The sequence below is a fragment of the Scleropages formosus genome, chromosome 13, assembly GCF_900964775.1.
Source record: "Scleropages formosus chromosome 13, fSclFor1.1, whole genome shotgun sequence".
In the NCBI taxonomy this organism is placed as follows: domain Eukaryota; kingdom Metazoa; phylum Chordata; class Actinopteri; order Osteoglossiformes; family Osteoglossidae; genus Scleropages; species Scleropages formosus.
In genome coordinates this window covers 23,540,517-23,553,500 of record NC_041818.1, presented here as the reverse complement: position 1 = coordinate 23,553,500, position 12,984 = coordinate 23,540,517, and the positions used below count along the sequence as shown (strand labels likewise).

General features: G+C 50.7%; 1 protein-coding gene across 4 annotated transcripts in view; it reads right to left on the bottom strand.

Annotated features, from left to right (window-relative positions):
- Window positions 1–12,984, bottom strand: part of pcdh19 (protocadherin 19) — a 57,335-nt gene that overhangs the window by 23,200 nt on the left and 21,151 nt on the right. For all 4 annotated transcript variants that reach the window (XM_029257378.1, XM_029257379.1, XM_018733429.2 and 1 more), the window contains exon 3: window positions 1,275–1,333. In XM_029257378.1, coding sequence (XP_029113211.1) covers window positions 1,275–1,333 — 59 coding nt within the window. The remainder of the gene's footprint in view (window positions 1–1,274; window positions 1,334–12,984) is intronic.

Genomic DNA, 12,984 nt, shown 5'->3' with positions numbered 1-12,984 from the left:
GCTGTTAGGAGTCCGTGCCAGAGATAGCAGGGGCAATGGAACTGGCGCCACGGGAGCAGAGGGGCGAGAGCGTGGCTTCACGTCGGCTTTCTTCCGGAGATCAACAGCTTTGGAGAAGAACCGCGGGTCCGTTTTAATTCGACCGACTCCCCGCCTCACACCCCGCCGTGCACTGCAACCCATTTTTATTGTGCGATGAACGAATTTACAGCGGACTGTACGTGTGTACATTTGCATGCATGTCTGCAGGTTTTATAAAACCTTTTTTTCCGACTGCGGCGACCGCCGTGGAGATCCTCTGATGTTATCATTGTAATTGTACCTTCGCCAGACCTCAGGCCACTACCCCCCCCCCCCCCCCCCCACTACTATGTACCAAAGAGCAGCGTCTGCACAACAGTGCCCCTTGTTTACATGAATGCAAAGGGAATCTTTTTCTGCAGGGGAATCGCCATAATTGTTTCTAAAGAAAAGGAAGAAAATTCATGGTTGCCTCGCGGTTGGGTAGGCTGGGGTGCGCCACAGCTTCAGGTAAAAACACCAATTAGAGACCCGTTGAGGATCTTGCCACAGGCGCCGGAGCGCGGGGGCTCTGTTCATTATGTATCTGTTCGCCAGCTCGCCCTGCGCGAACCCAGGGGTTTCGTCCATATCTCCCCGGCCCCGGCGGCTCTCAAAGGAAACCCTTGTTCGCTGGGATTTGGGTCCACAGCGAGAAAATGACTTTAATGCAACGACTGCCTGTCTTCGCAAAGGCTCCGGTTTAAGAGAGACCTCGCTGGGACCGGCCACATTTTGGCCCTGCGAGAGAGCAATTTTTTTGCTTTTCTCTTCGCTTCCCTTCGCGTACGTACGAGGAGCCGAGCGCAGGGAATGCAGAATTACGACGTGAATATATGGAATTTGTAGAATTATTCATTACTTGTGAAAATCCACGCTCTGCAACGTTTAAGATTAAAGATGAGCCGTCGGTAAATGCAAGAAATGAAAGAGAATAACCGTTTTGGTGCCTGCTGAATAAGGAATTGGCCCCGTTTCGGTGCTACATTATACCGTTATAAAATCTTGCAAGTGATTAAGTGCAAATGATTAATAATAATAAAGCCTCGCAAATATTAAGCAATGCAGCAGCCATTTTCCCCGGCTGCTTTCAATACCTCCACTTGTGCATAATGTATGGGCTCACCTGTTTGCACACGCTGAAATTACAAAAGAAAAATTACACATCACAATGGGTGAGAGGAAATTATGCTTATTTTCTAATCAAGACATACCTTTTAATAAGGTGTGCTCTGCTGTTTACATAACTGGAGTCCATGGAATAATTCTCCGTCTGAAAGAGAGAGAGGGGGGAGGGGGGGTAGAGGGAAAACAGAGATGCATTTAATTATGAAGGGACCAAAATAATGTTGCCGGTAATTGCCTTTCAATAGAAATGTTATTTTACACAAAGGGTCCCGGCGAGCTGCCTTGGCTTTCAAAGGCAGAGCGCGTTCTCTTTCCGAGAGCCGTGCGCCGTACGGAGGAGAGTGGAGCCGAGAGCGCAGCGGCGGCCCGGCTCCCCCCTTCCCGTGCATTAGCCACTCAGCCGGGTCTAAGTTCTCCAAATGGAGTCATTAGGGAGCGCTGTACATCACACAGCACGGGAAGGGGGAGCTTCTCCCTTCTATCTCTTAAAAATCTCTCTTTTTTTTCCGATCATCATTGCTCAATTTAAATTTTTCTGAAGATACGTTAATATATAAATATTTCAGCGTGCAAGGCTGAGAAATTAAAACGCATGTCGGGGGATTTTTAAACTTGGCAAGCGCAGACGTGGAAAAAGCCGGGCAGTCGGCGTACGATGGGATCTCTGACCCACATGGAACAGACCGAGCTCAAAGGCGTCCCGCAGTCAACATCCGTCGCCTCTGCCGGGAGCGCGAGGGTGGAGAATGCGGGCGGTAGAAAAGGAAAAAAAAAAAAAAAAGAATTAGAATGGTGCGAGAAAAATGGTGCATGGTGTTTGGATGCGGTTTGGATGTTCTTAGTGACCGGCTGTTACAGAAACCCACGGTCAAAGTCTCACGCAGTGATTTCAGCAAAGAGCCCACAAGAAAATGCCCTTACAGTTGGTATTCTGGCAAGGGGCAGGTGTTTACCTTGGAAACAAAAAAGAAGAACAGGCTGCTGTGCTTGTCAACTAGCGCACTTGATGTCACGCTGCGATTAGGAAGGAGTCCGCGACCCCCCCTCCGGAGGAAAGGCTACACCTCACACCCATAACAAACGGCTCGGCAAAGATAAGAAAGGCAGATGCCTGCGTTGGAGGGAAAAAGGTTGATAATGAGGGTCCGGTCCTTCCCCTGAGCACCGTCCCGCTCCTCTGAAACCTTGCAACTCATGTCATTCCATTATGAGGTGCCGGGCGAGATAACAAAGCGCATCTGAGGCCTCAAAGAAAGCCGCAATTGTGTTTTCTGGTTAGCGAAACGTTCCGCGAAGGACCTGCTTCTGAAGCAATCCGAACGAAATTAGGTCCGAATGTTTTACCTCGCACACCTGGCGTGGGGCGAGAACGGCCCCGTTTGTAGATGACTCCTTTCAGAAGCATAACGAGTAGAGGGTAAACTGTTTACACCTTAATGCAGGTAATACTGGTAACGCCTCCCCATGACCCACACGGTACACATCAGCAGGTATGGAATAACCCTGCTGCTTTCTCCGAACTTTAAAGATAGCAATGCTCTCCAGACCTCTCCATAACCTACACACACGGAGCTGATGCTGATTTAGGAATGAAGGCCCAGATGCTCTTCACCACATCCCAGGAACACACAACCGGCTCAAACACACTTCTCTTCTAACAACCCTGTCCGCATGGCCCAAACATCCTCCATCAATGGCAAATACAGCATCATTTCTTTCTTTTAATTTACCTCTAAAACTCTTAATTATAACCCCAGCAAGATAATATTTTTAATTACTTAACGGCGGCGGTGGGGCAGACCACAGATTGAAATTTGCGAGACAGCCGTGCAATCTGGACGCAACGGAGGTTAACACGGAGCGTTTTGTTTGCCGCTAATTAAACCTTAGATCATTGTTATCTGGGAGATCATTTGTAAAGAGCGTTTTAATTAACGCTGTGTTCGTGCCCGTAGTTTGGAGAGCGCACCGTTTGTTCTCGGCGACGGTGTACATGAGTTGCGGACTCAAACGCTTAGCTCCCATCCACCTCGACTCCATTAGCGCCGTAGTTAGCGATTATTGCTGCCGTTGTACTGGAGATCCTCAATTTACATGGAAATAATGTATAATTTTTGTTATTTTGAGTGCAACGTGCCACCTGTGTTCTACTTTTGTCCCTCCGAGGACTCATTATAACGACTCTTTTTACACCGGTACCCAGTGAGAGCTTAATGAGTACGGAAGGCAGGAGAACTTTATTAAAGAGACTGCAGAAATCCGCGCCGAGCCCCAACGCTTATCCCGGCACATAATTGATACGGAGATGGCAAAATGTCACACTGACACTCTTTTGCAGGAAACGCTGCTTGTGGGTGGGTGGGGGGGGGGCATTCAACCAGGTACGTGCCATTTTCATTAAAAGAAAAACACACCAGGCATGAGGCTTGACATCCAGAATTTGATTTTGCTCGCTTAATAGAAACAAGCAAAATGGTAAACATAAAAGGGTAGGAGCGTGTGCATTTATAAGGCACTCGGAGCTGCACGTTCTGAAAGGGAACCTGCTGCATTAGCGGCGGCTTCCTGTAAAGAAATGTCGGGCGCGACCCCCGCCTCCCACCGGCGTCAAATCGAAGCGTGAACCGATATCTCGCGCGCAGAGGTCGAGTTTCGGGCCCGAGGATGAGAGCCGCGTAACTAGTGCAAGGCCACCGCAAATGGCTACTTAATCAGACCCTACGGTGTGTGGTTGTGATCCAAATGGCCCCAGTTTGGCGGCCGGTGTCATTCAATCCCTGCCGAATATTGTTGCCGTTTTATCTGGAGTGGACAGAAGCAGAGCCTGGGCAGACTATGTCACCCACCCAGCCCTGTGAGTGAAGGTCTGGGAGCGCCACCACCACCCAACCCCCATCCTGGTCCCCGGCCGCGCGTCGGGCAAAGCGGGGTGAAGGCGCTCAGCACCGCAGAGACACTCGGAGAGGAAAAAGCAATCTCCTCGCTTAGTTGGCGCTGTGTGATTTGATTTGCCTTCCTCCCGGCGTGGCAATTGGTTCCATAGTTCCGATGCGAGTGCATTCACTGCGCGCGCAATGCGGGCAGAGGGCCAGAGCGAGGGCCGCAGACACCCCCCCGGCCGCAACCGTCCCCGAGAAGCCAGGCACACCGACACTGCCGCTCCTGTGCCATGCCTGCCAAGGCCGATACGTCCACCAATACAATTACACTCCCATTTCCACATGATAGCGTGCATAAAATTAAGCACTAATTGAAGCAGCATGCTATAACAGCAAATTATTAATTATCAGGCTGTATCCCTATTTTCCGCACAATAGATAAAATGCCTCCTAATATTCGTTTTAATTTATTTCCGAGAGCCAAACACTTAATGTGATGACAAAACCTTGCGCAAATGTGGCAGGAATACGGAATGCCAGATAAAAACGTGCACGGGAATTAAAACACTCGAAGCCGCTACGCTGCCTCCTTCGGCAGAAGCGCTAAGCCACTTAGGAGAAGCAGTCCTTAACGGTACACGTGTGGATTGCGGGGGAGTAGGTGGAGAATAGGTGGAGCGAGCCGGAATCTGAACTCGCAAGTCGAGAATTTGAGTTCATAAGGCCAAACGCAACGCTGTGGAAAAAAGGAAAATTTGTTCGATTTAATGTCTCGGATTTCTTGGCTGCACAATTTCTCGGCTGATGCCGCATATCGCTAGACCTTATCGACGGACTCCCCCGGGAACAGGAAGGAACAGTCGTACATAATGAGGCCTGTTGTTTATGCTATAGCGAAAGCGTAGTCCATGAGGTTCGGGGTACGAGGAATGGGGAACAGCGAGCCGAGATGCCCAAACTCGCTCCTCTTGGCTCGCCCAGACCGGCCGGTTGAGGTGGGGCCAGTTTGTCTTCACTAGGAGGTGAACAAGGAGCAGATTCCAAGCTAATATCGTTCCACGTTGAGACCGAAGGCCGTAGTTTACCGCCATTTTGTATTCCTCCCTCATTTGGCGTGGCTTGTCGGCTCCTGCAGAGAGGAGTCTGTTTGCCCCGTCTCCACATCCCCAAACGCCTCCCACGTTGGCGACACCCTGTTACCGTGGCAGCCGATCGGGACCACCCGGGGGTTGGCCCGCTAATCGAGCGTGGATTTGCCGCAGTCGTGCGGCTCGGCGGCAGGCGGGAGCGCCGCTCCTACCGCTGTCATCCTGCCAAACCGCCAATTGTAGAATTTCCCATTGATCCTTTGCCATACGCTAGATTACAGATTTCCATTCCATTCCATTCTATTCCATTCCACTCCATTCCAGAGGAAGCTTGCCGGTGCGAGGGGCGTGCATGAGCCCGAGGCTGGCCCATGGCTCGCGGTGCGATTACATCTTCTGCTCCAGCCTGCACGAAGGCCCAAGGCGTGGGACTTGTTAATACACTTCTGCATCAAGTGGCATCTAATAAACACAAATCATCCACCACCACCACTTGGAAACGGGGCCTTGGCTACAAATAGCCTGTCACAGAGCTGCCCTGCTTTCGCTGCATCACCTGTCAGACCCTACAGAACTCAATTTGCACAAATGGGAATTAGTCTCATGAGGATGGAAAGTTAATTTGAACAGTGACTGTAATTGTCTGGCTTTAAAAAAATAATAAAAAAAACCACAGGACGAGCGACTGAGCGGTACCAACGTCTGAACGGACACCCTCCAAACACATCCTTTTTCCTTTCCCACTGTGATAATTCAAGATTCTTGTGTAATCTTGCGCTATTTCTCTGTTTCTCTCTCTCTCTTTCTCTATACATATATATTTATATCTTCAGTATTGTACGGCTTCAGGGTCGCAGAACAACAAGAACAGGCATCCGTGCTTTTCCTGCTCATTCTTTCAGCAATTGGGCCAGCCTTCCCGTGTGAACTGCACATTATTGTCCTGCATCAGGTGTTCTTTTTTCTTTTTTCGCCCAAACGTAAAGTAAGGAAGCAGCCATGACCCTTTTCCTGTATTTGTATTTATTATTTATATGTATTATAAATAGGGAGACAGAGAGACGGTGTCCTGCTGTTTTATCCTGTAATATATCCTGTAATTTCGATTTCCGGCACGCAGCCACATGGAAGCACGGGACTATAGGGTCCATTTGCGTACAGTCAGTTAAGATGTGATTAATTATACATACACTGATAGCAGCCGCATTAATAAGTCATGAAGTCATCAACATCAAGGTATCTCTCCTCCTTTCATAATGATTGAAAGATTTTAAGTAATAGGGCTTGTGTCAGATGGCCAGATCCTAGTATCTACTCTCTCATCGTTGGTCGTCACCCGTGTTTTCGCTGGCGTCAGACAGGAAGGTAACGGGAGACGCCTGACGCCTCCTTCGCGGAGCTCGGAATATCCTTCAGCCGGGCCGCGCGGGCAACCTCGGGCGCGATCCGGGAGACGTCACGCCGCAGCCGCGCACCCGTCTCTGCAATGACCCCAAAAATTATTACGAGATTAAGATTTTGGAGTTTTCGTACTTAAAGAGTGCGGCAGGAAAGAGAAAAAAGCACGACTATCATGTTGCCTTTTTTTTCCCTCCACCGGATAAATCGGCTTACTTTCCTTTAAGCCTGTGGAACCTAATCAAACTCTAAAAAAGAGCTTAGCCCCCCCCCCCCCCGGGGCGGCCTTAAAAGATATGCCTTAATGTTAATGTCAGGGGAGAAGCAGACCTCGCTGTCAGAGATGGCGTGTAGAGACGATTTGGTCCACATAAACTGTGTTGACTCCCGAGAAGAAGCGTGACAACCTTCAGATGCTACCCGCGGGTCCTGTGCCTGCGGAGCGAAGCCCCTGCCAGCATCCTTGTGGGCTGATCCCATTTACGCCAGCGTTTGTTATCCAGTTCCAGTGTGCCGGAACTCTCCGCTAAGTTCTCCAAGCTGGTACGCCACTTTGCGGCCTCTTACCGTGCTAGCACGGCCGTAAACTTTACACACGCGCGGCCCGCATCGAAGTGTGTAAAAGAAAAAAAAAAGAGGCAAATTTGGTGCGCAGGAGTGTGACGGACCCTCAGCTCAGGTTACGCGGCCGCTACTGTCCAAAGACCGCGGCGATGTTCTGTTCGCCAAACTGCAGCATAAATCCGGGAGATTTTTTTTGTTTGTTCGTCACGGTACCCCCCTCGGCTCCGTCTTGTTTTTTTCTTCGACGGATATTCCCAGCACCTCATTAGAGACATCACGCGGGCTCCCACCAGCCGAGTGGACAGTCGCGCTCCGAGATGGATTGAGTCGGCCTCGTTATTGACATCGACTAATCTAACGGCCGCTAACGAATGAGTCGCAGCCTCCAGGAGCTGCGACGGCGCTCCGGCAAACGGCATCGCGGGGAGGGAGGATACAGGTGGAACTTCATCATCTTTCATTAATGGCGGCACCCGGGCGGCTCGCTCAAACAGACAATATTTACCCTGGACCTGGCCGGAGCGCTGCGGCGCAGACCGGGCGGGGCCACGGCCGCCTTTACCGCGAGCTCCTTTCGCGGTGCCGCAGCCAGGTGGCAACGCGACGGAGATGCGGGTGCGCCAGCCGGCCAGCGGGCGTACAGCTCTGGGCCTGGCCCAGGTCTAAATGCATGACGCACATCTGTCGCTAATATTTTTTTCAGACTGGTGTTTTTAAGCAGCTGTCAAAATCGGGATTGACCGGAGCGCATTACCGTGGCGCGCGTCATCCGCGCATCTGCAGGCGGGTGGAAACACGAGGAGCTCGTAATTACAAGTGCCCGCTGTCCGGAGAGCCGAACCGTGTCTGCTACCTTTCGAATAAACGCCCGCGTTTGTAAGTGCTCCTTAGCCGCTTCTCGGAGAAAATGTTAATCATGCCATTTTGTCTGCGCTAAATAGCTTTGGTAAATTACACTGCATTTATCAAATCTTAATTGTCTTTTCCTGTGTGTGGCTGCGTCGTAGACGCCAGCACAGTGAGACCGCTCAGGGTGATGTTCCATATGGGGCTGCGTGGGCAGACTGCGCGCGCACAGGCACACACAAACCGGCGCGCGGATACACCAACAAACAGGAACGCGCACCCATTCGCGCACAGTCGGCCAGGCACGCGCAAACATTCGTACGCTCAGATACGCAAACACACACCGGCAGGCAGGTTTACGCCCACGGAGGGCTATACACTCGTGCAATCGTACAGAGACGCACAAACGCACACACGCGTTCGTACACGGGTAGCAAAAGTCAGGCTTACACCCGTTAAGAGGCTCACACACACACACACACACGGACACACGCGCAAACACGGGAAAATACACAGAGACAGACAGACTTGGACTTACACCCACAAAGAGCCTCCCGACCCCACTCCACCCCACACACACACAGACAAAATAATTTTAAAAATCAAGCAGACGAGCACATGTTAAGAGATACTAAAACCAGGCACACACAGGCCTAGTCACAGTGAGACACACACACACACACACACACACACTTGTCCATACATATTCTGAAGCTCATACGAAAACACAAGCAAAGTCCCACTAAACACCCACGGAAAACACACGCAGACCCACCATTAAGCGCACAAACACACGCACGAAAACAAACACAAACACGCTGCGATAAGAAAGAAAAACAGCACACAGACACACATGGTCCCAAAGGCACGGTGCAGGACTACGGCAGGGCCGGCCAGCCTTCTGGTCCGCCACTCGGGGAACGTGAGAACAGCTTGCGAGCTCGCTGGGCCGAGCGGGGCCAGATGCAGCAGGCTTGACCCCTCGGTTCAGCAGGGATTCCAGCAGCTGAAACACACAGGGATTAGCCGCACAGCCTTCATTTAATTTAATTTGTATTAGGCCGTCTTTGGGAGCGACCGGGTTTTTCAACCAGGAAATCACGGGGTCATTTAAACGACGGCGGGCGGGACGGCGCTCCTCGCAACGCGGCCCGCTCATTCGCAGGGGAATGGCGGGGATGCGTTCCTTTCCCATCTGTTTCCCGATACAGACCGAGCGTGTCACTTCGAGTTCACGTACCTGCAGCTGACAAAGTCCCCGCTTCCTCCGGTGTGGAAAAGCACGGCCCCGCCGCGCATCCGAAACACGGATTCCCTTTAGATTAACCTCAGACCGCTCGGCCGTGCTGCTGGAAAACACAACAAGCGGCGACTGTTGCTTTCTGCGATCCGGGCCTTTTTCACGCAGGGAACAGTCCCGCGCTGAGAACGTGTCTCGGGGCTCGATGTTTATCGGTCCTGATGCGCATCGTGTAGGTCGGCCTTCGCATCTGTGTGCCAGACGTGTGTTTTACGTGTTTTTTCATGCCTCTTTAATTCTGCTCCTCACTGCCAGATGCACTCTGACACCCAACCGGGGTGGATCGCTTTCATTTGCCTCCAATACGCTCTCCGTTTCAACCTGACCCATTTATCCAAACCTAAGGCCATTCACTTTCGCCCCATCTCCCTACCGTGGTCGATACGGGACAACTTTAAAAAATTCCGGTGGCGTGGCCAGGGTTCGAGACCCTGCTCCTCGTGCAGTACTAAAATGCAGACTGGTACACTGCAACTTAGCTGGCTGTATAAATGGCAGAATAACTCTGAGCAGCTTAGTAAACAAGCCTGATGTTAGTTGTCTTGAAGAAAACGATCAGCCGAATGAATAAATAATAGTAATAAAATCAGTGCCGTCGATAAGCCCCCTCTGGCACCTGAAAGCAATTGAACCCGCATCAATTTTTTTAGTAAAAAGCCACAGATAGTAACGCAGCACACAAAAACTGAAGTAACCCCTCCGGCGCACCTTACATTCGAGATAAATACCGACGTCTCGCGCTCGTGTTCATAATAAGGCTGCATAATGACACTTGACCACCGTTCGTTAGCGTTCATGCAGAAGCATATACATAATGGCACTTAGACGCAGTCGCAAAAATTGCCAGCCAATTTTTTTGGCTCCGACTTCAAAGGGCCCCTGACCTTTTGTACCTCCCTTGTTCTGAGGGAAGTTCGAGACCATTAAAAGGGTTCGAACCTTCTTACTCACTAATTGTGGGCTGGAGTAACGGGGAGCAGCTCTCTGACACATTTCCCAGTAATGGCAGCCATCTGAAAGAATGCTCCAACTCTCCGCCGTTCATTCATGTTTGGGCTTTGAAAGATTTTGCCTCTGTGATAACTGCTTTTTTTTGCAAAACGTAAGCGATCAGACGCCCGAGGTGCTAGACCTCGGTCTAATAGGCAATTTTTAAAAAAAATAAAAAAAATCTCTGAGAAATGATCCACCTTTCATCCATAATTGTTCAGCGGGCATGTGTTATAGTGAGATGGGAATCACAATGACCCTACTCTCCAGTGAGGTGTTTACCCATGCAAAAACTCCTTTCCTGGAGTTCTATCTGCCTTCTTGGTTTCTCTGCGATGCCAGGATGGGCTTGGCACTCCTACCGCACCCGCTGGGTTATAATTAACCATTATTTATCTCACATCCTTCTCCAAAGCAGCTTGCACTGTTCAGTTTGTACACTAAGCTACTTACATTGATTGACCCATTTATACAGCAGGGTAATTTCTTCTGTATTGATCCCGGGTAAGTACCTCGATCAAGGGTACTACAACAGGAGTAGGGATTCAAACCCAGGACCTTCAGAGCGCAAGGCAACAGCTCTAACCAGTACACCACCCTAAGGACTGAGGATTCACCTGTCAACATGATTATTTGTCATAAAAAAGGTCTGGAGGTTGTTCCTCTTGAGCCGTGACCTTCACAGATTACCTGTAGAGCATGGAAAAGCTGCCATCCGGGGCTGTCCCATAATGCAACACACAGGCAGATCAGTGCACCATTTATACAGGTGGCACGGGTCCACTGGGGGTATCCGGAGCCGTCGCGACCGACCCCCTTCCCCCAACTGAGCTGGGTTCCGCTCGCTGGGACTTACCTGCCAAGAATAGCGCAACCGTCCCTTCAAATAAATCCCATGTAATTACAGGCCTGGTTAACAGGGTCTCGGTGATGGTAATAATTAGCAGTGCCGTGCCAAAGGTCATGCTAAACAATTTAGTGAGGAAGCAGGCTGCATGCCAAGTGACGGGGCGGGAGAGACGGGAGGAGGGCCAAACATCGCTCCGAGAGGGACGGTGCAAATGTCCTTTGTTTTTATTATCATTATTATTATTATACTGGGGGTGCGGTGGCGCAGTGGGTTGAACCACAGTCCTGCTCCCCGGTGGGTCTGGGGTTCCAGTCCTGCTTGGGGTGCCTTGCGACGGACTGGCGTCCTGTCCTGGGTGTGTCCCCTCCCTCTCCGGCCTTATGCCCTGTGTTACTGGGTAGGCTCCGTGACCCTGTATGGGACAAGCGGTTCTGAAAATGTGTGTGTGTGTGTGTGTGTGTGTGTGTATATATATATTATTATTATTACAAGAGGATAAGAAGAAAGGGGGCGTAGTGGCGCAGCGGGTCTGGGGTTCGAGCCCTGCTTGGGGTGTCTTGCGACGGACTGGCGTCCTGTCCAGGGTGTGTCCCCTACCCCTTCGGCCTTGTGCCCTGGGTTTCCAGGATAGGCTCTGGCTCGCCGTGACCCCGCTCGGGACAAGCGGTTGTTGACATTGGTTGGTTAGTTGGATAAGATGAAATATTAAGCACAGTGGAATCGACACAAGAGCGACACATTGAGCAGTTTGGGACGCTCTGTTTTCCAGCTGATTCAGCTGATCCCACACACGAGATCAAGTGGAGGCAGAGTTATTGCTCTCCCTTCTGTATATTTACATGTGAATCATACACCTGGGTTAAAACGTGAAAGGAAGGCTACGTGTGTGTGTTTGCCCGGCCCCGGTGCGTTTTGTGCCGTGCCGTGGGATTCCCCCCCTCCCCGTCCCTCTCGCACCCACAGGTGAGGCGGGACTAAAACGGCCTTGCTTTGTAAACAAGCGTTCGCAGTGCCCCTATTTTTTACTGTGTGCTCCCTCTGCGCCAGGCTTTCCCACCCTCAGGAGATTCGCAGGCCCTTTGTTTGCTCTCCGGAGGGTATTGCCCCCCTTGTGACCCCCCTCCCCCGACACCGACCCCACGAGAGGAGCGACCGGCTGCTATTTTGTGCCAAAGCTTTGCTCCGAAAGTGTGACATGAGACTCCGTTCCCTGTGCACCTCTGACAGGCAGTCAGCCGCAAAAAAAAAAAATAAAGAAGAACACTTCATTAGCAGCGACTGAGACAAGCAGGCCTACAGTGGAAGTTCTCCTGATCGCCTCCGTGTTTACATTTACTCACGTAGCTGATGCTTTTCTCCAAAGCAAGTTACACCGTTAAGGTATTTCCAATCATTTATCCATTTATACAGCTCGGTAATGTTACTGGAGCAACTCAGGGTAAGTAAGTTTCTTGCTCAAGGGTATAACAGTCCAAGGTGGGAATAAAACCTGCAACCTTTGGGTCCAACGGCTGCATCCCTAACCACTATGCTAGCAGCTGTTTATTTATTCATTCACTCATCCGACACTTTGGAAGGCGACTCACACTATTAAGCTGGTACCCTAAGCTACTTAGACTGAAATACCCATTAATACAGCAGTGTAACTTTTACCATGTCCATTCAGGGTATGTACTTTGACCAAGGGTACAGACGGTGTGGGGATTCAAACCCTGGTTTCTCACTGCAAGGTAATGACTCTAACCATTATACCAAAATCTGCCCTTGTCTTCCCCACCTCTCCTCCTGATCTTCTCCATCTCTCCTCCAGCTTTACTTCTATCCTCCTCCAAGACGTACTGACCCCGTTCACCGATTCCATACTACTTCCGCATCCGGTAG